The sequence below is a fragment of the Schistocerca piceifrons genome, chromosome 3 (genome assembly GCF_021461385.2).
Source record: "Schistocerca piceifrons isolate TAMUIC-IGC-003096 chromosome 3, iqSchPice1.1, whole genome shotgun sequence".
In the NCBI taxonomy this organism is placed as follows: Eukaryota; Metazoa; Arthropoda; class Insecta; order Orthoptera; family Acrididae; genus Schistocerca; species Schistocerca piceifrons.
Genome location: NC_060140.1, coordinates 433,384,359 through 433,412,326, shown reverse-complemented (window position 1 = coordinate 433,412,326; position 27,968 = coordinate 433,384,359). Strand labels below are relative to the sequence as shown.

At 39.4% G+C, this 27,968-nt stretch overlaps 1 protein-coding gene across 3 annotated transcripts in view; it reads right to left on the bottom strand.

Moving 5' to 3' along the window:
- The window catches only part of LOC124789923 (ubiquitin carboxyl-terminal hydrolase 10-like), a 138,502-nt gene that overhangs the window by 24,752 nt on the left and 85,782 nt on the right, over positions 1–27,968 (bottom strand). For all 3 annotated transcript variants that reach the window (XM_047257445.1, XM_047257444.1, XM_047257446.1), the window contains one exon: positions 6,013–6,072. In XM_047257445.1, the coding sequence (XP_047113401.1) occupies positions 6,013–6,072 (60 nt within the window). The remainder of the gene's footprint in view (positions 1–6,012; positions 6,073–27,968) is intronic.

The following is a 27,968-nucleotide window of genomic DNA, read 5'->3' as shown; positions in this document are numbered from 1 at the left end:
AGTCCAGAGAGTGGTTTGATGCAGCTCTCCATGATACTCCATCTTGTGCAAGCTGCTTCATCTCCAAGTACCTACTGCAACCTACATCCTTCTGAATCTGCTTAGAGTATTCATCTCTTGGTCTTCCTCTATGATTTTTAACCTCCATGTTGCCCTCCAATACCAACTTGGCGATCCCTTGACGCCTCAGAACATGTCCTACCAACCGATCCCTTCTTCTACTCAAATTGTGCCACAAACTCTTCCCCAATTCTACACATTACCTTCTCATTAGATATGTGACTACCCTCACAGCATTCTTCTGTAGCACCACATCTCGAAAGCTTATAGTCTCTTCTTGTCTAAACTATTTATCGTCCATGTTTCACTTCCATACATGGCTACACTCCATACAAATACTTCCAGAAACGACTTCCTGACACTCTATACTTGATGTAAACAAAGTTCTTGTCTTCAGAAATGTTTTCCTTGCCATTGTCAGTCTACATTTTATATCGTCTCTACTTCAATAATCAGTAGTTATCTTGCTCCCCAAATAGCAAAACTCATCTACTTCTTTAAGTGTTTCATTTCGTAACCCAATCCCTCAGCATCACCTCATTTAATATTGTGTGTGTGTGTGTGTGTGTGTGTGTGTGTGTGTGTGTGTGTGTGTGTGTCCATTAGACACCCAAAACCAGACAGAATCTGCTCTGATCCAAAGTGACACACGTCACTGGTACCAATATGAGCCACCATCTGCAGTTGGCTGCACCCTGTCCTCTTCATGGCATCCAGAAGCACCCTTTCCACATCCAGAAGGACTCCTCGCCGGAATGCACACAGAGTGCACACTGGCTTCCTTCCCCTCCTTGGCAGCCATGTTCCTAAGGGGCCCCATTATGCGCCTAGTGTTGGAGCTCCCAACTACCAGCAAACCCACCCTGTACGAATGCCCAGACCTTGCTGGCCGACAAGCTTCCTCTAGAACTGGGTGGACAACTGCATCCGGCTCAGAGACATCATCAGCCACAGGTAACACCCGAAACCTGTTCGTCAAACAAACGGGGGAGGCCCTACGATCAGCCCCACAGAAGTTTTTTGCTGCCTGCCAGACTTTGGAATGATCTCCCACTCGATCACAGGTGAGGGGTCAACCTCAGTGCAGGCAGTACCCAGGGAGGTCACAGCAGTGGACCGATCGGAGGACACTTGGGACGTGCTCAACGTCCCTCGCATCCGCGCGTCCGATCCCCCCCCCCCCCCCCCAGTGACGCCCCTTGGCAGCAGCCTTAAGCTGTGTGACAGAAGCCAAAGCAGCCTGAAGCTGCAAGTGAAGTGTTGCCAGCTCAGCTTGCATCTGTACACAACGATCACAGTTCCTATCCATTACTGCACTACTCCTGTTTGAAGCTCGTAAAAATATGTAATGAGCGCATGGTGTATTCGACTTAGTAGTAGCAGGAACTAGCGGTGCGCTCTCGCTGACAGTCTAACTGACACTCCCGAGTTTTGGTGGAACATACACTCACCCACAAATATAAATCCATTTTACAATTATTTTCAATATTAATAATTTGGTATCTCATAGTTTACATAAAAATGATTATATATATTAAGAGCCTTGATGTAGCACAGTTTAAACTTGCCAGGAATGTCTGAACCAACATACACATTCCAAAGCAAAATGAAGTTTCACTATGAAAGCGTAAGGCATGTTCACTTTACCTATGCCAACAACTGATTCTCTTAGTTCCTGTAGCCCAGCCAAGAAGTAGATGCCGTGATAATTTTTGTGAAAAGCTAAAATTATCTGACAAAATTAAATCTGCAGCACTGTGTTTCACAGGCAGTGCACTACCAACTGTACTATCAGTGCACACGTCACAAACAACACAATTTGTTTCCTTCTGTACCTCCCATGCTCTCCTAAACTACATGACACATACTTCTAAGGGCCCATAGTATAATATCACTGACTGGTGATCAATTTTGACCGTAATTGAAAAAAATGAAATTCACAAATTTGCCATGTAGTACAACGCTAAACTTGGATCAACTGAATGTGGTTCATTATTGATCCTAATTAGCATGAGAAATGCTTGGCAATACTAATAAATTATTATCGGCATGATTATTGCACCTGACTGTAGATATGTAATAAACATTGTAGATGTATAGTACTTATTATTGAAGATTTCATGTTGTAAAGATAGGAGGAACATAAGTGGAAGAAACTTCTCGAACGTCATCAACAAACTTCACCACAGGCCAAAAAACCCTCTAAACAATAAATGAAAGAAACAATACAATTATCAGCACTAAAAGTTCTTGAACCCAGTTTGCTGTCCATCACAGTGGCCCAGAATGCTAACAAAAAGCAAGTGATACAGTTGTGTGGCACAGTTTCGTAACACTGTGCCTTACCTTTATAACCAATATAATAGAGAATACATCCTTGGTGTTTATGTTCTGTGGGAATCAGACCCTGGCCCAAGGCATATTTCTATGCCTAATGCATGATCTCCTAATACCTACAGAGAATAGATTGTTCAACAGCTGGTAATCCATGCCTGATTTGACTTCAAACATAAACAGTTTCCCATGTGATGTCTCAACACATCAGACTTTTAGCCGTTTGCTGAGAATGTTGCAAAAATACATATGGTAGAATTTTGATATTATGTTCTTCAATTTTAAGTTTTTCGCAATTCTACAGCATGAATTCATAACCCCTGTGAAACACCCTTAAGGTCAATGCTAAAAACTCCGCAATTTTACGTTTCTTCCTAGTGAGGTTTACCTCGATATTACGTTCTTATTCGACATCTCGCTTGACTTCATCCAATTTTCTTCCTATTGACCTTTGGTATGACTGTACGAATTATAAGTTGCACAAAAGACAGACGGAGTTATGGGCCTATTTTAGGCCGTTGCAGAGAGGGGAGACATATGACAGGAAATGCTGACATAATCGACAATCGGCACTGTGAACACAAATTGCAACGTTTAGCTTCACCATGCAATGATGGTACAACTACGGCAAGGTTGCGGCAGCAATAGAAAAACACAATAGTCGATGCGAAATGTTCCGGACTGAGCCAATAAGTGGCGAAAGGGCCCAGCCACCACCTTTTCTTATGCCATTTATAATGCAGTCTCATCTTTTGGCATGTATTTCTGCTTTAATGTTCAAATGGCTCTGAGCACTATGGGACTCAACTGCTGAGGTCATTAGTCCCCTAGAACTTAGAACTAGTTAAACCTAACTAACCTAAGGACATCACAAACATCCATGCCCGAGGCAGGATTCGAACCTGCGACCGTAGCGGTCTTGCGGTTCCAGACTGCAGCGCCTTTAACCGCACGGCCACTTCGGCCGGCTCTGCTTTAATGTAGTCAGCAACACAGAGTATCTAAGAATATGCTCAGTTAGGATCAAAGAAACATCAGTCATTTCCGGTTAGTAAGCTCTTGTTGGCTGGTGACTTGTTACATCACACAACAGCCAGCACAGCCATCACACCACACCATACCACATAACACTACACCAACACATGTAATAAATTTACAGACCTTAGCCTACGAAGCATTCGAAATTCCTAAGTTATTGGATTATAAAGTATGAGAGGCACGGAAGCTATAAATCAAAGTCGGTACGAGAATTTCATTCTCCTCCTACTATGAACCTATTTTAAACACTCTTAACATCAACTGACATAACCAAATTGCAAATCCATAAACAAACAAATTTCAAAATTTTACGTATATAATAGACCTATCAGGAAAAAAGGTGGTTCTTGCCACTAGTAATACTGTTGAGTACATAACGAACGACTATCACTAATGACCTACTAGGTAACTGAGTCATCGTAACAAATTATACCTTAAAAAAGACAGTTTTGAGGGTTCTTTCATTTTATGTTCACCTCAAAAAAACAGCAAAAATTTATAGCCTACATGGTGAAATTACACTAATGCAGTGACTTCTAGCACATAGTGATAAACAGCAAGCTTACTTCACGGCTTGTTCCAAAGTACTGTACAGCTGATGTTATCAGTGTATAGCAAATGGAGTGAGCAGAGCTTCCACTTAGGTTTCATTTATATAGTTATATCTCATATGCCCTTTGTTACCACACATTAACCTTCCTTACAGTAGTTCTGCTTGGAGCCTGTGGACAGAATCTGGAATGTATTATGCCTCTATGGACTGCAGGGAATGTAGGCTACTCCATTTGCTGTGTGCACCACCACAATTAAAAGGACACATTCAGCGAATAGTTGTGCAAAGACTTGTTCGTCTTTGTCGCAGTTCTAAATGGTGCTTAATGTTTTTTGATGGCAGACAGATTGTTATAAACGTGAGAGATTGCAGGGACAGAGAAACACTGAAATCACAACATGCTTCACTTTATTTTATGTAAGTAAATACACCATATGGGAAGGAAAACTTGGGTGTATATGCTTGCTTTTACGAAACCTTCTGTGCTTACACTACAACAAACGATGAGTTCGAAGTGCAAATTGGTAAAACGGCAGAATGCACCACTTTGACCACTCAGCACAATGAACAAGGAAATGCTTAAAGCAATACACTAGAGGTCACTGCTCTCGAATCACTAGAGTGCTGCACTGCTATTGGGTACAGAAGGTGAACACACACCCCCACACATTAAGAATCAGGCGCATTTCACTGTAATTCACAATTTTCAGTTTAATTCATCATGTTCATATATTTTTGCTTTTTTATGGGTATGCACAAAGGAAAGATCTCTCAGAAATGCATGTCTTGACATACAATTTGTAGTTGCAGCATGTCGGAAAATGTTTCCTAGTACCCCGATACCTATTTCCATTTTTTGACGTGTTTTTACTTGCTGTTACACATACATGGTTGCTTTTTAAGAACTCATGAAATTCGTTAGCACAAATTATTGTATAAACACCGTATTGTACATTTGATTTCCTTCACTTATACAGTGTTAATCATATTTGTCAATTACACATGTTTTTGCTTGTATTTTGGATGTTTTAACATTTTCCTCAGCTTTGTGTTTTTTAAGTCTAAGCTGCAGAAAATATAAAAAAAGGAGTTTCACTGTATTCCTGATTGTTGGTCATGAATTTCAGTGTAGACAAAAGTTTCAATTTTCACCACTGTTATTCAATGCTAAAGAAACTTTTGGCACAGAGAACTGAAAGGTGAAATAAGATCTGGCCTGGGTGTCACACCCAGCACACAATCGACGAACCACCGTTAACACAATTTAGCTAATAAGCTTGATTTTGCAAACTGACTTACATATTAGCACTACTTCTGTTCATCAATGTGTGTGCAGTTTCATAGTAGATAGAGCAGATGTTCACTGGTTAAAAAGTCAATATGAATTATTAAAGCCTAACAGAGCATTTCTGTTAAGATACGTTTATTCAGTACTGGCTGCTGCTGAAATCAATATACTTAACTGTTGACTGCAAATAGTTCAAGTTTTCCTTTCTTACTCTGCTGCTAAGTATGTTTGAAATACCTTGAAACACTGACATTAATTATAAATCATCTTCAACAATTCTTCTGAAAATAATTATCATCATTATTTACATTGCCAATAATCTCCTACAACTAACTTCACAGACTAAAACAAAAAAAGAACCAAAAACAAAAAATATTTCTACATTCAGCAGTGATGGTCTATTAAATTCTTTTTTCTTTAATCCTTTTCAACTCTTATTTGCACGAAACAAAATCTGTTATTTCTCAGAGTCATTAGGCTATGAATCTACGACAACTTTTGAACTTAAACTGACCTGTAAAATTCTGCTACTCGAAGTTGATCCCAGCTCATGGCAAAATAATCTGATACTAACATTTATACAACACAGATTTCAGAGCTTTTTTGTGATAATGTAGCTAGAGAAATGAGAATTTTATTTAATCACAGACCCAGAAAACCCAAAAGTGCATTAGTACTTGAATTCCCCATATTTTCTTTTTGTGGCCTTGTAAGAAGTCATATATTAAGAGGTACTCACCAGCAAACAATTTATACTGCTTCTGCTTTGCGTTGCCCTTCTTGTGTGAGGACATCAACTCTGAAATAAAAGTGAGTGATAATTTACCAATTTTTCTTGAAATCTATGTGGAAGGACAGTTATGTGATGGGCAGAAAGAATACAGGTAAGGAAAACAGAAATAAAAATTTGTGGAGTATAAAGAAACATGAATCCCATCACTAACATCAACAGTCTTTACATGGCAAGAAATTAGAAACAGAAAGATCCTGTTACCTCTTGTTAGAGAAAAGAAGGAACATAATGTTACAAAGTATCTTCGAACAGATTTGTAATTAATATTTACAATATAATCTCATTAAACGATAAAAGCTTTGGGCAGTAGCATGCCACTCTCTCAGCAATTGGGGGCCAAATCTGGAGAATGTGCGGGCCAAATCTGGAGAATGTGCGAACAGTCAATGTATTAATATGGGCTATCACAGCAAGGGCAACAGACTTGCAATATACTGTTGAAAGACAATGTCATCGAGACCTTGAAGATAAGGCACAGCCACTTGCATTAAAAATAAGAAAAGTAGCTCAAGCAACAGTATCACAGAATGATAAACCAGAGTCTCAACAGGCAGCTGCCAAATTCCAACACACTGGTAGGTTCTATTCATTCTTACATGTGGCATAGCAATATCACACAATGTTCAAATGCAACTGATGCCTAAGAAATACACTGCATGAGCTTTTGTTATATATAGATGTTAGATGGCTTTACTCCTCCAACTATCCCATTAAGCTACACTGAAATGCTAATCATTCTCAAATAAAAACATGTCAACTGGCCATTTCTTGCATGCTGCCTTCACGGTGTTGCAGTTTTAATATCCATGACTTGAATTTATCACATATAATTTTAGTACGTCTATGTGTATGTGTGGAAGTCAGAAGACAGTGGGAGATGTCTCTTGCATTTTATCATGTTGCTTGGAATAAAACGTGTGTCATGCAGTTCAGGCATCAATTGGAGTAATGCTAACAAATCCAAGTGAATTCGACAATGAACTGGTTTACCACGAAAAGCTAAATATTTATATTTACAAAGCAATTACCGAGCAGGAAGCGACAATTCCAGATCTGGTATATATGTAATTTAAACCTTTGTGTTCCATTTATATGACCAGGACACAAATACCTGAAAAAATTTCAGAAACACATTGCACTTCATTACATTGCCTAAATAGCAACATGAATCATGCAGTTCAATCTCCCATAGATGTAATGGCCACATATTCAAAAGAATTCACCAGCTGATTCCACATGGGGTCAGCATGAAAAGGTTAATCTTTAAAACTACAAAACATACACTATGTGATCAAAAGTATCCAGACACTCCTGTCAGGTACTACATATCAGCGACCTCACTAGTCATTAGACATTGTGAGAGAGCAGGATGGGGCACTCCACAGAACTCATGAACTTCGAACGTGGTCAGGTGATTGGGTGTCACTCGTGTCATAGGTCTGTATGCGAGATTTCCACACTCCTAAACATCCCGAGGTCCGTTTTTTCTGATGAGATAGTGAAGAGGAAACGTCAAGGGACACATACAGCACAAAAGCGTACACGTCGACCTCTTCTGTTGACTGACAGACCACTGACAATTGAAGAGGGTCGTAGTGTGTAATAGGCAGACATATATCCAGACCATTACACTGGTATTCCAAACAGCATCAGGATCTACAGAAGTACTATGACAATTAGGCGGGAGGTGAGAAAACTTGGATTTCATGGTCAAGCAGCTGCTCATAAGCCAGACATCACACCAGTAAATGCCAAACGGCGTCTCGCTTGATGTAAGGAGCATAAACAGTGGGCGATTGAACAGTGGAAAAACATTGTGTGGAGTGACGAATAACGGTACACAATGTGGCGATCTGATGGCAGGGTATGGGTATGTTGAACGACCAGTGAACGTCATCTGCCGGCGCATGTACTGCCAATAGTAAAATTCAGAGGTGGAGATGTTATGGTGTGGTCATGTTTATCATGGAGAAGGCTTGCACCCCTTGTTGTTTTGTGGGGCGCTAGCATAGCACAGGCCTACATTGATGTTTTAAGCAACTTCTTGCTCCCCACGGTTGGAGAGCAATTTAGGGTTGGAAATTGCATCTTTCAACACGACTGAGCACCTGTTCACAATGCACGGTCTGTGGCAGAGTTGTTACACGACAATAACTGCCCTGTAATCGACTGGCCTGCACAGAGTTCTGACCCGAATCCTACAGAACACCTTTGGGATATTTTGAAATGCTAACTTCGTGCCAGGCCTCACCGACTGACATCAATATCTCTCCCCATTGCAGCACTCTGTGAAGAATGGGCTGCCATTCCCCAAGAAACCTTTCAGCACCTGACTGAATGTATGCCTGAGAGTGTTTCAGCTGTCACAAGGCTAAGGGTGGGCCAACACCATATTGAATTCCAGTATTACCGATGGAGGACACCACAAACTTTTAAGTCATTTTCAGCCAGATGTCTGGATACTTTTGATCACATGGTGTATGTTCATACAATGTGAGATTCTATTCCGCATAATTTTAACACTATGCCGTCCAGCGACACCACAGTGATGTCGTGCGCGATATAGCGGTCAACAGCCGGCGACACAACAGTGTTGTCGTATGCATAGTCTTGCTCAGTGACCGGCAACACCACAGTGGTGTCGAGAGCATAGTATCACGCAGTGCCCAGCGACAGCACTTTATTATCTTTTGCATTCTGCTGGTGTTTTGTTTAGGTAACAATAAATTACACAAGTCAACAAGTTCTTTTGTTTTTATAAGTACTTGTGCCCTTTTATCACAGCGGACGAAAGTGACAATTGGATTATTTATGATGAATGCGCGGACGTCTTGTCTGACGTTCCGGATGACTTGGCCGATTGGGAAGAAGACATTGGATATCAAAAAAATGAAAGTAAAGCAGAATCATAGATAGATAGTGAAATACATCCAGGAAGAATTCGGTGAATGCTATGGTAGCCAACTGATTCGGATGAATCAGACAAAGAAGGCAGTGCATAGTGGTCAGACTTTGATTTACTGAGGACCAATAATAAATTTGAAGGATTCCCGGGCCCCAACTTATTTCCCAAAGATACACAGAGCATTAAGGATACCGTAGAATTATATATTGGGAATGATCTGCTTGAATATATTAGCAACGAAACCAACAAGTACTACAGCCAAAATTGCAATAGAAGGAAACTGGATTTAAAAAATGTAAAATCTGTCGACGTTACGGGACCTGAACTTAGAAAATGGTTTGGGCTTGCTATCCATATGGGAATTGCAAAAAAAGCAAAGGATCGATGAATATTGGTCAACAAATCCGTTGATAGACACACCAATATTTCACAAAACGATGTCCCGCAACCGATTCAGACAAATATTATCATTTTTACATTTTTCCGACAGCAACAATAAACCAGATAATGCCGACCGGCTTATCGAAGTGCAATTTGTAATTGATTATTTTTCCAAAAAGTTTAATGAAATGCTAATGACACCTTCTGATGGAAAGTGGCATCACCTTTGCATGGATAATTATTATAACAGTGTAGAACTTGAAGAGAAGTTACTTGAAAAGAAAATTCGAGTTCGTGGAACGATACGCAAAATAGAGGATATCTGGAAAATTAAAGCTCGCTAAAGTCAATGTGTTTCAAACTTGTCATCAACGGAAAGACAAGCGGCTGGTGACAAGGCATGTAATGCAAATTAGTGTTGCCTGTGCCAATTGAACCAATCTGTACAAAACATGCGGACGGCAAAGTGTTAAAATTTGTAACTGTATGTTCCACATGTATGACCAGGGCACAAGAACCTGACCAAATTTCAGGAGCACATTGCATTTCATCACAGCACTAAAACAGTGACATGAATCATGCAGTTTAATCTCCCACAGGTGTAGCGTCAACATATTCAAAAGAATTTGCCAGCCGACTCCATATGGATTAACATAAAAATGTTTATGCTAAAAACTACAAAACATACGTTTACCATTGACATTCTAACCCGCATAATTTCAAAATTTGTAACTGTATGTTCCATTTATATGACCAGGGCAGAAGGACCTAACCAAATTTTAGGAACACATTGCATTTCAGCACAGCGCTAAAACAGCAACTCGACTCATGCAGTTTAATCTCCCACAGGTGTAACGCCAACATATTCAAAAGAATTTGCCAGCTGACTCCATATGGATTAACATAAAAATGTTTATGCTTAAAACTACAAAACATATGTTTACAAAGTGATTCTGTACAATTTTAAAATTTGAAACTGTATGTTCCATATATATGACCAGGGCACAAGAACCTGACCAAATTTTAGGAACACATTGCATTTCATCACAGCGCTAAAACAGCAACCTGAATCATGCAGTTTAATCTCCCATAGGTGTAACGCCAACATATTCAAAAGAATTTGCCAGCTGACTCCATATGGGATTAACATAAAAAGGTTAATGCTTAAAACTACAAAATATATGTTTACAAAGTGACATTCTATTTGGCATAATTTAAAAATTTGTAACTGTATGCTCCATTTATATGACCAGGGCAGAAGGACCTAACCAAATTTTAGGAACACATTGCATTTCAGCACAGCGCTAAAACAGCAACTCGACTCATGCAGTTTAATCTCCCACAGGTGTAACGCCAACATATTCAAAAGAATTTGCCAGCTGACTCCATATGGGATTAACATAAAAAGCTTAATGCTTAAAACTACAAAACATATGTTTACCATGTGACATTCTAACCCGCATAATTTTAAAATTTGTGACTGTATGTTCCATCTATATGACCAGGGCACAAGAACCTAACCAAATTTTAGGAACACATTGCATTTCATCACAGCGCTAAAACAGCAACTCGACTCATGCAGTTTAATCTCCCACAGGTGTAACGCCAACATATTCAAAAGAATTTGCCAGCTGACTCCATATGGGATTAACATAAAAAGCTTAATGCTTAAAACTACAAAATATATGTTTACAAAGTGACATTCTATTCCAAGTAATTTTAAAATTTCCATTTATATGGCCAGGACACAAGAATCCTACTAAATTTCAGGAACACATTGCATTTCATCGCACCCCTAAAGTAGCAACCCAAATTACGTATTTTAATCTCCCATAGGTGTAACACCAACACATTCAAAAGAATTTGCCAGCTGACTCCATACTGGGTTAACATGAGAGGCTTAATGATCACCACTACAAAACATATAGTTGCAAGGCGGCATTCTATTTTCTGTAAGGTTTAACTCCATAACTGTATGTTACATATAAATGACGAGGGCACAAGAAAATGTCTACACTTCAGAAACCTATTATGTACTTCACCTCATCACTACAATACCAATGTCATCACAGGCAATCCTCCCATCTACAGGGTGTTACAAAAAGGTATGGCCAAACTTTCAGGAAACATTCTTCAAACACAAATAAAGAAAAGATGTTATGTGGACATGTGTCCGGAAACGCTTAATTTCCATGTTAGAGCTCAATTTAGTTTCGTCAGTATGTACTGTACTTCCTAGATTTACCGCCAGTTTGCCCAATTGAAGGAAGGTAATGTTGACTTCAGTGCTTCTGTTGACATGCGACTCATTGCTCTACAGTACTAGCATCAAGCACATCAGTACGTAGCATCAGCAGGTTAGTGTTCATTACGAACGTGGTTTTGCAGTCAGTGCAATGTTTACAAATGCGGGGTTGGCAGATGCCCATTTGACGTATGGATTAGCACGGGGCAATAGCTGTGGCGCGGTACACTTGTATCGAGACGAATTTACAGAACGAAGGTGTCCCGACATGACGACGTTCGAAGCAATTGATAGGCGTCTTAGGGAGCACGGAACATTCCAGCCTATGACTCGTGACTGGGGAAGACCTAGAACGACGAGGACACCTGCAATGGACGAGGCAATTCATCGTGTAGTTGACGATAACCCTAATGTCAGCGTCAGAGAAGTTGCTGCTGTACGAGGTAACGTTGACCACGTCAATGTATGGAGAGTGCTACGGGAGAACCAGCTGTTTCCATACCATGTACAGCGTGTGCAGGCACTACCAGCAGCTGAGGCCTCCACGGGTACACTTCTTCGAATGGTTCATCCAACAATGTGTCAATCCTCATTTCAGTGCAAATGTTCTCTTTACGGATAAGGCTTCATTCCAACGTGATCAAATTGTAAATTTTCACAATCAACATGTGTGGGCTGACGAGAATCCGCACGCAATTGTGCAATCACGTCATCAACACAGATTTTCTGTGAACGTTTGGGCAGGCATTGTTGGTGATGTCTTAATTGGGCCCCACGTTCTTCCACCTACGCTCAATGGAGCACGTTATCATGATTTCATACAGGATACTCTACCTGTGCTGCTAGAACATGTGCCTTCACAAGTATGACAACATGTGGTTCATGCACGATGGAACTCCTGCACATTTCAGTCGAAGTGTTCGTATGCTTCTCAACAACAGATTCGGTGAGCGATGGATTGGTAGAAGTGGACCAATTCCATGGCCTCCACGCTCTCCTGACCTCAACCCTCTTGACTTTCATTTATGGGGGCATTTGAAAGCTCTTGTCTACGCAACCCCAGTACCAAATGTAGACTCTTCGTGCTCGTATTGTGGACAGCTGTGATACAATACGCTGTTCTCCAGGACTGCATCAGCGCATCAGGGATTCCATGCGATGGAAGGTGGATGCATGTATCCTCGCTAACGGAGGACATTTTGAACATTTCCTGTAACAAAGTGTTTGAAGTCACGCTGGTACGTTCTGTAGCTGTGTGTTTCCATTCCATGATTAATGTGATTTGAAGAGAAGTAATAAAATGAGCTCTAACATGGAAAGTAAGCGTTTCCGGACACATGTCCACATAACGTATTTTCTTTCTTTGTGTGTGAGGAATGTTTCCTGAAAGTTTGGCCGTTCCTTTTTGTAACACCCTGTATATCTACAAACATCCTCTGCTAGGCACTATATTGTGCACAGCGTAGGGTACTGTGCACAGCTACTAGTCGTTCCCTTTCCTGTTCCACTCACATGGGAACCACTGGATAATTACTATTTATATCTCTCTGTACGAGCCCCAGTTTCTTTCGTCTTTGTGGTCCTTACGCAAGATGTCCTTTGGCAGCAACAAAATTGTTCTACAGCCAGCTGAAAATCCAGTGTCCCGTAAAAATAACTGTAACATAATCAAATGAGTTTTCATGCTGACTCCATAAGGGTCATCACTGGAACCTTACAGAGAGGAAAAGTGACTATTATTTTACTATTTTGTCCAAACATAAAGACATTATCTTTGTTTCACAAAGCTAGCTCTGTGTGCGTGAACACACACACACACACACACACACACACACACAGCATTGTATAAACTACAGGCCTGTACCTACATCATTTGCTTGTATTTCACCTATAACCACGGCAGTAGCCTCCACGCGTGATGTACACACCTAGCCTACTGGCGGTAGTTTACATGGCTTGCTGGTACAGGAATGCAGCATTTTAGTGAAATTGCTTTAGTGTAGGACATATTTATATAAATGGAATGATATATTAAGGAACTGATAAAATACATTTTTATTGTAATTAAAACATACATTATCACTTAAATAGAAGTTTCCCTGTGGTCTTTCTTGAAACAATCTTCGAAGAGTGTCATACACCAGTATCTCTGCACCAGAACAATGTTTCCTTTAGTTCCCCTAACTGCATATTGCACATTTGTTTGCAGCTTGCTTTTCTTCTCTGTGGGTGGAGTATTCTCAACGAAATTCCCTCCTGTGGGACATTCAGGCATAGCAGTGCTTGAAAACCACTCACAATGAGGTGAAACTACACTCTTTCTGTGAATTTACAGCAGTTCTGATGCGAGAAGCAGCTTGAAAATAACAAGTGTTTCTTCTTTGTCTTTTCACTTTTCTCTTCATTTCAGCACCATAACGCCCTGTGACTACTATGCTATGAGTTCACCTTTCTTCAGTTTTGTATTTTTCAAGGCATCAGGGAAGTTCTCCCTATTCAGTTGAAGTGTGCATTCAACTGAAGTGCAATAGCTATGTTAATACCTCTTTTCTTTAAAAAAGTTACACAAATTGACACAGTTGTAATAATCATCCATCCAGAGCGTATGGTCAAAGCTGGTAAGACAACAAGGTTTACTATAAATTGCCTTTTTTCAGGACATCTGCTGAAAGAAATTTCATTTCTACCTCTGCGTCACTTCCAGTATAAACTAGAAACTGCCACAAATATCCTGTGCACGATTCACAGAGCTCTCATGACTTTATTCCAAACTTTGCTGCTATTAGAGATGTGTAGGTTTTTAATGCCAGCCTTCCTTTCCACAACATGATGAGATGCATCAAAAGAAATGTTTTCTCCAATGTAATATGAATTTTTAAATGTGCTGAATGACTGAGCCCAATTTGAACAATTTTTTGTTCATCTCTAATGCATGCAGTTCCTCATTATCAACAAAATAATCTACAAAGTGGCTCAAAATCTGTCTTCATGCATAGTCTGGTAAATAAGATGAGATTTTCCATAAATTTGCTCTGCAAATTTAAAACAACCTTGTATTTTTCAAATGACAAACTATTTCTGCTGAGATCAAAGTTTTCCGATTGTGTAAAAGATCAATGAGTGGACCATCTTATATTTACAGATGACGCTTTGTCAATTGTCATGCACGGATTTATTTCAAAGAACTAAGAAGCATTGGAAGGGATAGAGATACCAGCTTGACAGAGAATTAGGTTGCATGTGGGGAGGGGAATGCTGAGTGGGTACCAAATTTCATAATGCTGCTAGCCTTGGGACTGTGTACTGTGTCCTCTGGTTTTTATGAATTTGTATCACATTAAGCTGCAGTTTGCATGAATCCATTTCTGTTGAGAAATGAACCGACTTTAAAATGGGATAAATACTCAACTACAGTATACATATCTGCAGGAGACAGTGAGAGGTTAGATAAGGGCCAGTGGTGTACTTAATGTGTTTCATGCTCCAATCTTGTCAATGCTTGCTGTGGGATATGGTGGGAATGCAAGGGGATGCATGTCAGCTGCTGGTTCTACACAGCCAATGATGGAGCAGCAGGCGGATATGTTTGGAAGCAAGAGATAAAGAAATACTGTTACATTCTCATGAGAATATTGATATGAAAACCACTATGTATCCAGAACAAACAGCTGTGTTGTCAGATCCCACCATAACCACATTCTCAGGCAGCACAACATATTCGAAAGAAACAAGCAAGTATTTATGATAACCAAGATTATAAATTTCATCGTTATTCATAAATAAAAATTCACTGCCTCTTTTCATGCCTCTCACTGATTAGGCGAATCTATTTTCACAGATTATGATAACTGTGGTGACAACAATTATTATTATTATTATTTTCGATTATTCCCATTTAAAGAGAGCGTTTGAACTTGAATTCTTTTATGATGATTGTTTATATTTTTTCTGAGCTCAAATTTTCTTCATGTGTTCACTGTGTTGTTTCTTTCGCTCTGCTGTCCATTTGCATCCTAGTCTCTTCTGTGTTGTGGTGCCAAATTTATGTTTTTTGATAATGTTCCTGAATTCAGTTCTATTTTCTGCATCGTTTACTGTTGTGTGTGCTTGTCTGAGGTGCTCTTCAACTTCTTTTATCCATTTTGTTTTTCCCCTGCCTGAGTTGACGACTTTAAGAATTTGCTTTGAAATTCTGTTTTCATTCATCCTGTGGATATGTCCATAGAACTGCATTCTTCTTTTCCTTACTGTATCCATAATCTTGTCTGTGTATTTATATAATCTGATGTTGGTCTCTTCTTCCAGATTCCTTGCTCTTGTATTGGGCCAAAAATTTTCCTGAGAATTTCCCTTTCTTGTTTCTCTATTTCTTTGATTTTGGTTTGCCCACGTATTTGTGTTGTTTCAGATGCATACAGTGCCTCCGGAAGTACGACAGTGTTGTAGTGCCTCAATTTTGCGCTAATGGATATGAACATTTTGTTATAATAGTTCCACATGAGTTTATATGCTTTCTGTAGTTTTTTTTATTCTTTCCTCATTGGCCTTTAGGTTGATCCCTGATGGCTGGATGATTTCTCCCTGGTACTTAAAATGTGGTACTTGTAAGATTTTCCCATAGGTAGTCACAATAGGCAATTTGTCTTGTGGCACTCTTTCAATGTACTGGGGTTTCTCATACGAGATTTGCAGGCCAGTTCTTTGTGCAATTTCGTGTAACTTCTCTATGGCATTAGTGGCTTCTTTTCTATTATTTGTGAGGATTGCAAGGTCATCAGCAAAAGCTAAACACTTCACATTGAATCTATTATCTTTTGTAATGCCTATTTGGATTCCTTTGACTTCTTTTTCCCATGTCCTGATAATTTTTTCAACAATGATATTAAAGAGTAATGGTGAAAGTCCGTCACCCAGTCGCATTCCAGTTTGGATTTCAAATGATTCAGAGATATCCCCCATAAATTTAACCTTGGAGACTGTGTCATTTAATGTTTGCCGAATGATTGCTCTTGTCTTTCTGTAAGTGCTGAATTCTTCCAGCGTATTGCGGAGCGCTACTCTGTCTAATGAGTCATGGGCATTTTTGAAATCTACAAAAGTGACCACTGTGTTTCGGGTGTTTCTCATCTGGAGAATCATTCTCAGATTCCAGATCTGCTCTATGCATGATTGCCCCTTGTGAAAACCAGCCTGGTATTCTCCTATTTGTGGGTCAGCTTCTTGTTCTAATCTATTCATGAGTACTTTTGATAGGATTTTATATGTGACTGGCACGAGTGAGATACCCCTGTAATTATTTGGTTCAGTTTTGTCCCCTTTTTTGTGGAGTAGATGGATGAGTGCGCATTTCCATTCAGAAGGGATATGTTCTGTTTCCCAAATGTTTAATATGATTTTGTGGATTTTTCCAGTTAATCTTTCATCATTTAGTTTCCATAGTTCTGCAATAATTCCAGCTTCTCCTGGGGCTCTTGTTTTTCAGTGTCTTGATAATTTCTACTATTTCGTTGATGGTTTAGCGTCGGGATTTGGTGTAGACGACTGGTAGTGAATATTATTATTATTATTATTACTATTATTAAAAATAGTGGTAACACCTACACTGGTTTAGATGGGAAGCAAAAATGGAAGTAAGGTGCAAACCATTTACACAGCAATACTTGACACTAGTTGTGTGTAGTTTGAATTCCATTTCTTTATAATTAAAACTGCAGTGAGTGAAATAAACAGCAATCATATTTATAGTCATACCTGTCACAAATACTTCACTGTTTATGCCAAATATTCCAAGATATTCAAGGGTATAGTCAAGTAGGAATCCAAGAGCGCAACTTTATTTATTTATTATAACATTTGTAATGTGAAGTATTTGCTTTGAAATGTGGCAAAGTTTCTTAATAAAAACTCTGTGTATTACATTTGGGGAGGGGGGGAATCAACACTGCTATGACATTTTAGTTATGTTGTTTACGAACTTTGATGTATGCTCACTACATCACTGGTCAAGGCCGATGACTAGTACTGAATATTTGTCATTATTCGACAATCAATAAAAGGCGGAAATACTAAGTCACAGATGGGCATGTGCGTGCAAGTGCACATGCGCGTCAGCTGCTCTCGACAAAGGCCTTGATGGCAAAAAGCTTATATTGTGACAGTCTTTTTATTGTGCCTATCTGCAACTCAGCATCTCCACTATATAGTGAGTAGCAGCTTTCCTTTTCATAATATTGTTACACTCCATATTGGATTTTTTGTTGTCTGATTAATCAATACAAGGCATAAGATAAGAACAGGTATAATGTTAATTTTTCTAGGCACATACTATAAATCAATAAAACAGTTTGTAATTTTGGTTAGTCGCATTGATAAAATTTTCTGAAGGAGCCTCTTAAAAATGGGGGCTGTAATACTCTGGTCAATATGCTACGAAGCCTAGGAAGTGTTTCCAAACATTGTTTTTCTCTAACAAAATCTGCAGAGTAATGGTTATTTCGTGCATGACTTTTCACTGAAATACAGTTTTCATACTTCAGCTGCAATATTTACAAGTTTCACTCATTCATACTTACTAATAAATGGAATTTTTAAGGGCACAAGAACTGTTCCACTTCTTCCCAATTTCAGAACCATTATATTGCATATTTCACTGGTGTGACTCACTCTAAGTCGTCCTCACTGTCTGTATATTATTCTTCACTTTTTTGGGCATTTGTTCCAGACAACCAATAACATTTTTGGTGATATTTGTTTTATGGGCATTAAGGCTGTGGTCCAAGATATATTTCTTTGTCTGTATATGCATTAACCGTTCGGCTTGCCGAGTTTCTTTGTGATCTTTCTGAGTTGTTATATCCTCTGGCATCACTAACCCATCGTTGCCTGGACATGCAACACATTTTGGCTCGCTATGTTTGTTTGGGATTGTAACTGCTTTCAGAGTTGTTATAGACTGGGTTGGGTTGACTTCGTGGAGGAGACCAAACAGTGAGGTCATTAGTTTCATCAGATTACAGAAGGATGGGGTAGGAAGTTGGCTGTGCACTTTCGGAGGAACCGTCCTGGCATTTGCCTAAAGTGATTTAGGGAAATCAGGAAAACCTAAACCAGGATGGCCAGGCACAGAATTGAGCCATTGTCCTCCAAATGTGAGTCCCGTATGCTAACTAATCTGCCACTTCGCTCAGTAGTTATAGACTGATGATATGACCAACATTGCAAGACAAAACATTAGGATTAGAAATATGCCTTGGAACATGGTCTAATGCCCCCAAAACAAATATTGCCAAAACGGCTCTGAAAACTTACATTAGAGGGCAGTCTATTGCGAGGCTGCAACTGACGAGTATGCGGTGAAGATACCACTAGTGCATATAGTCAAAACTGTGTGAGTACATACTCAGGCTCATGGCTTAACGTGTTAATATTTCTGTACACCTCTAGGTCATCTGAAAGTACCACAAATTTTTCACTGTCTTTGCCTGTGACTAATGTGACATGATGTGATGCTACAATGCACTCTGAAGCTTCTGACCTGATTGTTGTTTCTTTATGCTTCATGTTGTGATGCAGATGCTGAAAATGCCTCGGATGTGGGCAAGGAAGTAATCGAATATTTAAAACATCTGCAGTTAGCCCAAAGGTAGTGAAATTGAAAGACAAATAGAAACTTGCAATGATGATATATTTCAGAAAGGGCTGAATTGAATGGAAGTGGTTGGAGTGCACATCGGAAGAGTGCACCAATGAATCTTACAGTAGCAAGAATATTTAATTCATCAAAACCAGGTTTTCATTAAGGAAAGGATGAATTTCAACACAACAGAGGAAGAAAGGGAGGATGAGCTGTGTACAACCACCTTAATAATTTTTGTGGGCCATTCGGAATTTGTACAACACTTTATACCACAGAGTATGATCAATGCCACTTGCAAAGAGAAACAAAAAAGTCACAGTGCTGCTAGCTCTTGGTAGATTATCATAGATAACACAATGCTAAAACACGCAAAACGGCAGAGTCAGAAAGCTCTCTCTCTCTCTCTCTCTCTCTCTCTCTCTCTCTCTCTATCTCTCTCTCTCTCTCTCTCTCTCTCTCTCTCTCTCACACACACACACACACACACACACACACACACACACACACACACACACACACACACACACTCGAGGGAGGACTCGAACCTCCAATGGAGGAAGCCGTGCAGGCAAGTGACAAGGCACCTCAGAGCATACAGCTACCCCGGGTGGACTAAACAAATTTACATCAAATTTTGGTTAGCTGTATATTTAAATATCAAATGTCTGTTCAGCGCATATCCATACCTGGTGAGCCCTTTAGGAATAAATTATCTTTAAGCTTACCACATACTACAGTGGATGAAATGTAACAAAAGGTAATTTTTGTCACATTTTTGAACACGGGCAAAAAATTTAAGAGCAGTGACAGAAGAGTAGTGTGTACAATGAACTATTAACATAGACCAAAATCAGTTAGTAATGTCATAAGCAGCACTATATTATACACTGCTCACTCACATTAATGTGACCATCTTTCAAAAGCCTGAATAACCACTTTTTGCAGTGTGTACCGCTACGAGACATGCAGGAAGAAGTCATTTAGGTTCCGGAAGATACTGATAGGGATGTGGAACCATGCTGACTCCAGTGCCATGGCCAAAACTGACGATAAATGGCACCTACAGCCCAATTGAGGTGGCTCCACAGGTTTTTGATTGGGTATTAATTTAGTGAGTTTGATGACCATGGAACTGGGGTAAACTCATCTTTATGGTCTTCAAATCATGCATGTCCACCGAGCTGTGTGACAAGTTGCACTGTCCTGCTAGTAGATGCCATTGTGCCGAAAGGGGGGGTGGGGGCTGCATGGACCCCATGGATAGTTAATACTTTTATTGATCCACAGTGCCTTCCAGAATCATGAGACCACCCAGGAATGCCACAAAAACATTCCCCAGTCTGTAATGCTCCCTCCTCTGGGATGGACCTTCACACAATTGTTGCAGGGTGTTTGCTTTCAGACGTTTCACGCCATACACATCAATGGCCACTGTCCAAAGGAGCACAAATCTTGATTCATCTGAAAAGGCCACCTGTCTCTACTCATTGGACATTCATCTGGAGTAATTGAATACAAATTGCAGCCTTCATTGTGAATGAACAGTAGTCAGCACGCATACACAAACCAGGTGCCTGCTGCGGAGACCCCTATGCAGCAACACTCACTGAACAGTTGTTTAGAAGACACTGTTAATAGGCCATTGTTTCATTTGGGCTGTCATGCTCAACAGTTGCATGTCTATTCACCCATAGATTTCTCCACAGCCACAGTTCATCCCAGCATCTATGGTTTATAGTGCACCACAGTTGCCTTGACACCGGTTTTGGATAGTGCCATTTTGCCATGCATGATATACAAGGTCCGTTCAAAAAATTCCAGAGCATTCGTAATTTTGCGCCAATGGTACGTTGGAGTGAAATGTGGTTGGCATCCCTGCACATCCTTCAATGCTATATTGAGTAGAATGTTGTGCCGCACAATGTGCAAATTTTCGAGATGGCACAGTTAGAGGAGCAACACATCTGCATTAAATTATGTGTGACACTAAAAAAAAACCTTCTCACACACACACACACACACACACACACACACACACACACACACACACACACACACACACACCAAATGATGCAGGAAGCCTATGGTACTCAGTGTTTTGAGTGGTTCACAGGGTTTAAAAATAGCTGGAAGGGAGTTAACGATAACCCTCATTCAGGAGGTCTATCGACAACATTCGTGCCAGAAACGTCAACGAAATTGTGGGTGCCCGTCGAAGACTCCAAAAGAATGTAACATTTCAGTTGGATCAACTCATGAACTCCTGATGCAGCACCTTGGAATGCATCGTGCTGCCGCCAAGTTCATCTCTACATCTACATCTACATCTACATTTATACTCCGCAAGCCACCCAACGGTGTGTGGCGGAGGGCACTTTACGTGCCACTGTCATTACCTCCCTTTCCTGTTCCAGTCGCGTATGGTTCGCGGGAAGAACGACTGTCTGAAAGCCTCTGTGCGCGCTCTAATCTCTCTAATTTTACATTCGTGATCTCCTCGGGAGGTATAAGTAGGGGGAAGCAATATATTCAATACCTCATCCAGAAACGCACCCTCTCGAAACCTGGCGAGCAAGCTACACCGCGATGCAGAGCGCCTCTCTTGCAGAGTCTGCCACTTGAGTTTGTTAAACATCTCCGTAACGCTATCACGGTTACCAAATAACCCTGTGACGAAACGCGCCGCTCTTCTTTGGATCTTCTCTATCTCCTCCGTCAACCCGATCTGGTACGGATCCCACACTGATGAGCAATACTCAAGTATAGGTCGAACGAGTGTTTTGTAAGCCACCTCCTTTGTTGATGGACTACATTTTCTAAGGACTCTCCCAATGAATCTCAACCTGGTACCCGCCTTACCAACAATTAATTTTATATGATCGTTCCACTTCAAATCGTTCCGCACGCATACTCCTAGATATTTTACAGAAGTAATTGCTACCAGTGTTTGTTCCGCCATCATATATATCTCACAGCTCACGAATCAAGACTAGAAAGACCTTCGCCTCAAAATCTGTGAAGAGCATTTGGATTGCACAAATGAGAATGTGATGTTCATTAAGAGAATCGTGACTGGTGATGACACATGGCTCTATGGTTATGATGTTGAAACCAAGATACAGTCTACAACATGGGTTCAGGAAAAGCCCATCAGATCAGGTCAAATGTCAAAGCAGTGCTGACAGTGTTCCTTGACTTTGAGAATTAGTTCATTATGCATTCGTGCCAGAGGCACAAACTGTTAATCGATGGTACTACTGAGACGTGTTTTAGCACCTATGAGAAAATGTGAGAAGGAAACTACCTGAAATCTGGCGAGGCCATGGCTCTTGCATCACAATAATACACTCACACATTCATCCCTGTTGGTGAGTGACTATTGCACAAAAAACGAAATCACTGTGCTGCCTTATCCTCTGCACTCTCCAGATCTGGCCTCTGTAGACTGGTTTTCTTTTTTCTTTTTTTTATTTCCAAAATTGAAAACCATGTCGAACAGAAGACGATTCGCAACAACACGTGAGGGGGGGGGGGGGGAAAAAAAAAAAAAAAAAAAAAAAAAAAAAAAAAAAAAAAAAAAAAATTTGCAGGTGGCGCTCCACGCAATCCAGCGAGAGGCGTACAACGACTGCTTTCAGAAGTGGAAACGGTGTTGGGAGTGGTGTATCAATTGTGGAGATTATTTTGAAGGAGACCATGCACAATAAGTGAAAGGTAAGCATAGAAAAATTTTGTACACAAATTTCCGAATTTTTTGAACAGATCTTGTACTTTCACCACAGCAGCACGCAAACAGTTCACAAACTTAGCCATTTCAGAGTGTTTCCATCTTTGGCCCGAAAGTCAGTGATCATGCACTCTTGGGCATCAGATAAACCTCTCCGTTTCTGCATTGCAATGACGACTGCATTGTTTTCCGCATCCCCTGACAAGTTTTATATACTCTCCACTGCCAGTGTTGCCACCTACTGTCTATGAGTGGTTATTGCACACTGATGTCGAACATCAGTAGTGGTCATTTTAATGTGACTGGGCCATATATAACTGCTGTGATAAAGCATGGAGGCAAATTGTTAATAAAGAAAAATAAATACTCTTTCTCAGTATACTTTGTTCAAATGTAGAAACTGAATTACTTGAGATGTCTACATGCTGTAGAATTCTATAACAGCGTGTTTACCTGAGTCTAATGCACATTTTTATCACAGGGAGTGTTCAGAATGGAGTGTGCATAAATTCCACGGCATATTACATTTGAGTACAAATGTGACTCCACCGTTTGCCAGTGACATCATTGAAATTTAGGTAGTGTTCCCCATGTCACAATGAATGGTAATTCTTAACTTTGTTACATTATTCTTAGCCAATTACCACATAGTGTGTTTGTATTAGATATGGGTAATGTGTTTGCATTAGGTAGTCATGAAATGGAAGGCAAGCAGAAATCATCATCAAACGATGCTACTTTCAAGTGCAAAGTAATTCTTTATGCTGAAAAATATGGCAACAGGAGGGTGGGATGAGAGTTCACCATAGTTGAGAGTAATGTTGACTTATGGAAGAAACAGAAATTGGCATTATTTTCAACTACTGCTACTGGCAAGGTTCAGTAACCATCACAAAGGGAGACATCCTGACGAAGTATTGGAATTCATCTGTCAATGGGAAACCTGGTGATACCATAACAAAGAAAGCATACAAGGTGGCTGCAGTTCTTAATATACGAATGCAAGACTAGCCATGGGTGGGTTGTCACTTTATGAAATGCACGGTGTCATCCGTATGATACCGTAAAATAGTATTACAAAAGCTTACAGAGGATTTTGAGAAAAAACTTCAAGAATTTCAGTGGTTGGTCATCACACTTCAAAAAGAAAAGAATTTACTGGTGAGCCAAATAGCCAATACCGATGATATGCCAATTTGGTATCATATGCCACATAATTACCCAATTACGAGAAGTGACAAAAGAAGTTACCATAACAAAAGCACATACTGTAATACTGGCAACTACGGCAGATGGGCACAAACTTCCCCCTATCTTAGGAGGATAACAAACCTCAAGACACCTAAAAATGAAAAGCTGTTTCCTGATTGAAATCAACAGTAAGAATGGATGACAAACTTTAATACTTGACAGGCTCCAAGCGTATAGAAATTCCTTCTTGGGGGGATTTTTACCACCAATACATCCAATTCTTTACGTATTTTGTGGTCCTCTCACTGACAACATAAAAAAAAGAGGATCCAACACTTTGCCTGGGACCTTATTATTTCTGGAAGAACAACTTCCATGTTACAACCCCTGGATATTAGTACATAAACAAAGATTTCGAACATTATGTTCAGGAACAGTAAGAAAAATGGTTTTGTGAACCAAATCATGAACTGACATGAAAAATTAAGCATGCTCCGCTCCACATTATTGCACACTGGGTTTCGGTTGCCGGGAAACCACTGAAGCACCCATGATCGTAAAATCATTCAAGAAATACTGCATTTCAAATACTCTGGATGGCACTGAAGATGATGTGCTCCTGAACAACACCCAAGGATGCTGGGTAAAGAGGAAATGAATCTGCTTCTCTCATGCAGGCTTCTCCAGGGATACCAGTAATGATGGTGTTAGTTACTGCGCCATAAAAAATATTAAAAAATAAAAGAACAATTCACTCTATAGCAACTTTAAACTGAATAATCCATCTTCCCTCTTTTGTAAAGACGTTTGTCCCCCAACTGCAATTATGGCGTCACAGAGGCTTAACACCTGTAATTTAGGGTATGTTTGCGCGTCATGTAAGAAATCAAGTTAGGTGTTCTTTTATAATAATGACTGTGTCACTTACAAATTGTTGGTGTTTTGATGGTTCATGTAAACAGCCATTGTTGTGTAAAATAAATGTAGCCAACCAGTGATGTGCCAACAAACTCTCTTTTCATCATTTTGAGTTTTAAAAATTGGAATCTGCATTACATTTAACGGTGCATTAGATCAGTGTAAATACGGTAAAACAAAATTTGGAGTCGATATCCTGGACCAGAAAACTGGAAAAAGTTACATGAAAACAGCTTGGTAGAGATGGACAGAATACGTATTTTATTATGCGCCTTGCTGCATAAGAGCAAATGAATAGACTCTTTACATAGCAGTTACAGGGAAAGTAGTAGTAGTAGTAGTAGTAGTAGTAGTAGTAGTAGTAGTAGTAGTAGCAGCAGCAGCAGCAGCAGCAAGAGTTGTCGTTGTCGCCGTCATCTTGATGATCTGTATAAAGACTGGTTTGATGCAGCTCTCCCATGCTACTCTATCCTGTGCAAGCCTATTCATTTCTGAGTAACTACTGCAACCTACATCCTTCTGAATCTGCTTACTGTATTGATCTCTTGGTGTCCCTCTAATATTTTTACCCCACACATTTCCCTCCAGCACTAACTTTGTGATCCCTTGGCGACTTAGAATGTGTCCTACCAACAGAAGCCTGGGGAGGATGGGGGGGCAGCCAAAAAATAAAGAATCACATTCTACATTCAAGGTATACAAAGGGAACATAAATATAAAAGAATAACAGAAGGGTGATTGTGTGAGTTGTTTGATAAGACTGATGATAATAGAAGCTATTAATACATTGGTCTGGTGGGAATCAATCCCAAGTCATCTCTCACACATAAGCAGGGATCAAGATCACAGCTATTATGTTGTGTAACAGGCTTTGTGACAGTATATTACATGTTATGGATCCAAACATGCTGACTCTGGGTGTTCATTCTTACTAAGAACATTGTGGTTATTACGCCAACACAAGACAAGAAATAAGTACCTGTCAGGTGGTATGCAATGCAAATTGTCCTATAAATGAGGGAACTTTCAATGAAATAAAATTTACTAGTGTAATGGAACAAAAACATAATTCTCCCAGAGAAGTCAGCTGATGAATTTCAAGAAAGAATAGTGTTATCAAAACACATACATTCCTTTTTTTAACTGAAGGTCTGTTGAAATAGAGCTAAAAATACATCCACTTGTTATTCTTTCATCGATCACTGGACTAGTCATCCATTCTTTTTTTAATTAAGATGTCAAGCGCACAAACGGTGCCGGTTTTTATTAAGAGTGGTTGCAATGACAACCACTAAAATGTGTAATTAGTTTATAGATAGTATCCACAAAGTTTTAGACATAATGAATGAAAAAACTATAAAATTAGCAGCTAAAACAAGTGTCATGTTGATGCAATTCTAATTCTCTCTGGTGCTCCTAAAAGACTTACAATTATTGCAATAAATTTTTCTTATGCCTGTAGCTTCTGTGCTCCATATGGAAATCTTATACACAAGGTAAGTGCAATTCTAAATCCAATCTGAAGGACATCCTCAATTTAACCATATTCATTACTAATAACTAGTGAATGCCTACAAGAACAAAAATATCTTTAACTGTTTCTTCTTTCTGCCATATGAATACTAGAGTTAATGTAGTTTAATGAAGTATTATATAATTAAAGATACAGTAGTATATCAAGTAAAAACTGTACTGTAATTTTTTATCTTTTCTTCCTCCCAAAATATTCCAATTTAAAAATCTGATTGAAATACTGGAATATACAAAATAAAATGACATTTGTTGTATCTGTCCATCCACAAGAGAGTGGCAGCTGCTGTGAATGAACAACGAAGAGCTTATGACAATCTGCAATACTCAACATACTTAAACACCAAGTGGAAAAACAATCATCGAGCAGCACAAAAATCTTAAATAGTATGAAACAATTTTTGAATACCCATATGTAGAACAAGCAGTTTTCAAACTATCATGGATTCGCTGCCATAACAAACCCATTTACAAGAGGAATGCCAATACTGACAATGATACAAGGAAAGGTAGGTAGTAATCAGTCTTTACTGCACCATACCACATTTCTTGGGTCAATGAATACTGCCAAAATTCAGTAATAACTAAAGGTGATTTGCAGTTTTACAAGTTGGAAAAGCAAAACAAGCAATAATTAATATCATGAAGTACAAAATGGAAATCAGTCTTCAATACAATACCTAATGACTAACATTCTAATATAAGATTTTGCTAGTTCGTTTACCCTCTATTGATTAAAGTTTAACAGTAACATTAACTGCCTAAATGCTCCACACTATCTCTTCACTAGATCCTCTGGCATCCAAACACTATTTCTGATATAGCTCTTCGTGACAAATTAATTATTAAAACACTAATGTACCATTTCCACACATGTTCTAACTCAAAAAACATTTTTTCAGGTGTTCTTAAATGATGAGCTATCACATTTTTACATTAATGGTGATAATATCCAAAAAATCTTGACTCAACAGTCTCTCCACAATGAATCAAATCTCACATGTATCCACATATCTGATCTTGACAAAATAATGTTATGTAGCTTGAGAACTGCACATTTTTATCACCATCAATCCAACATCACATGAAATGTTGGGAACACAATTTTCTCAGAAATATAAAGAATCACAAAAATTATGAAACTATTGCGAAAAACTTAAGATGAAAAGCACTTACAATGTGATCCTTTATAATGACAATGCAGGAAAAGATAGCCTGCTACTTACTGCAAAGACATGTCAAAAGTAGCAGGCAGGCACTATTAAAAGACACTTGTACATAGCTTTCGGCCACAGCCTTCATCAGCAAAAGAGAAATAAGAGAAGCACACCATTCACACACATAAGCAAGCACACCTCACTACATATGG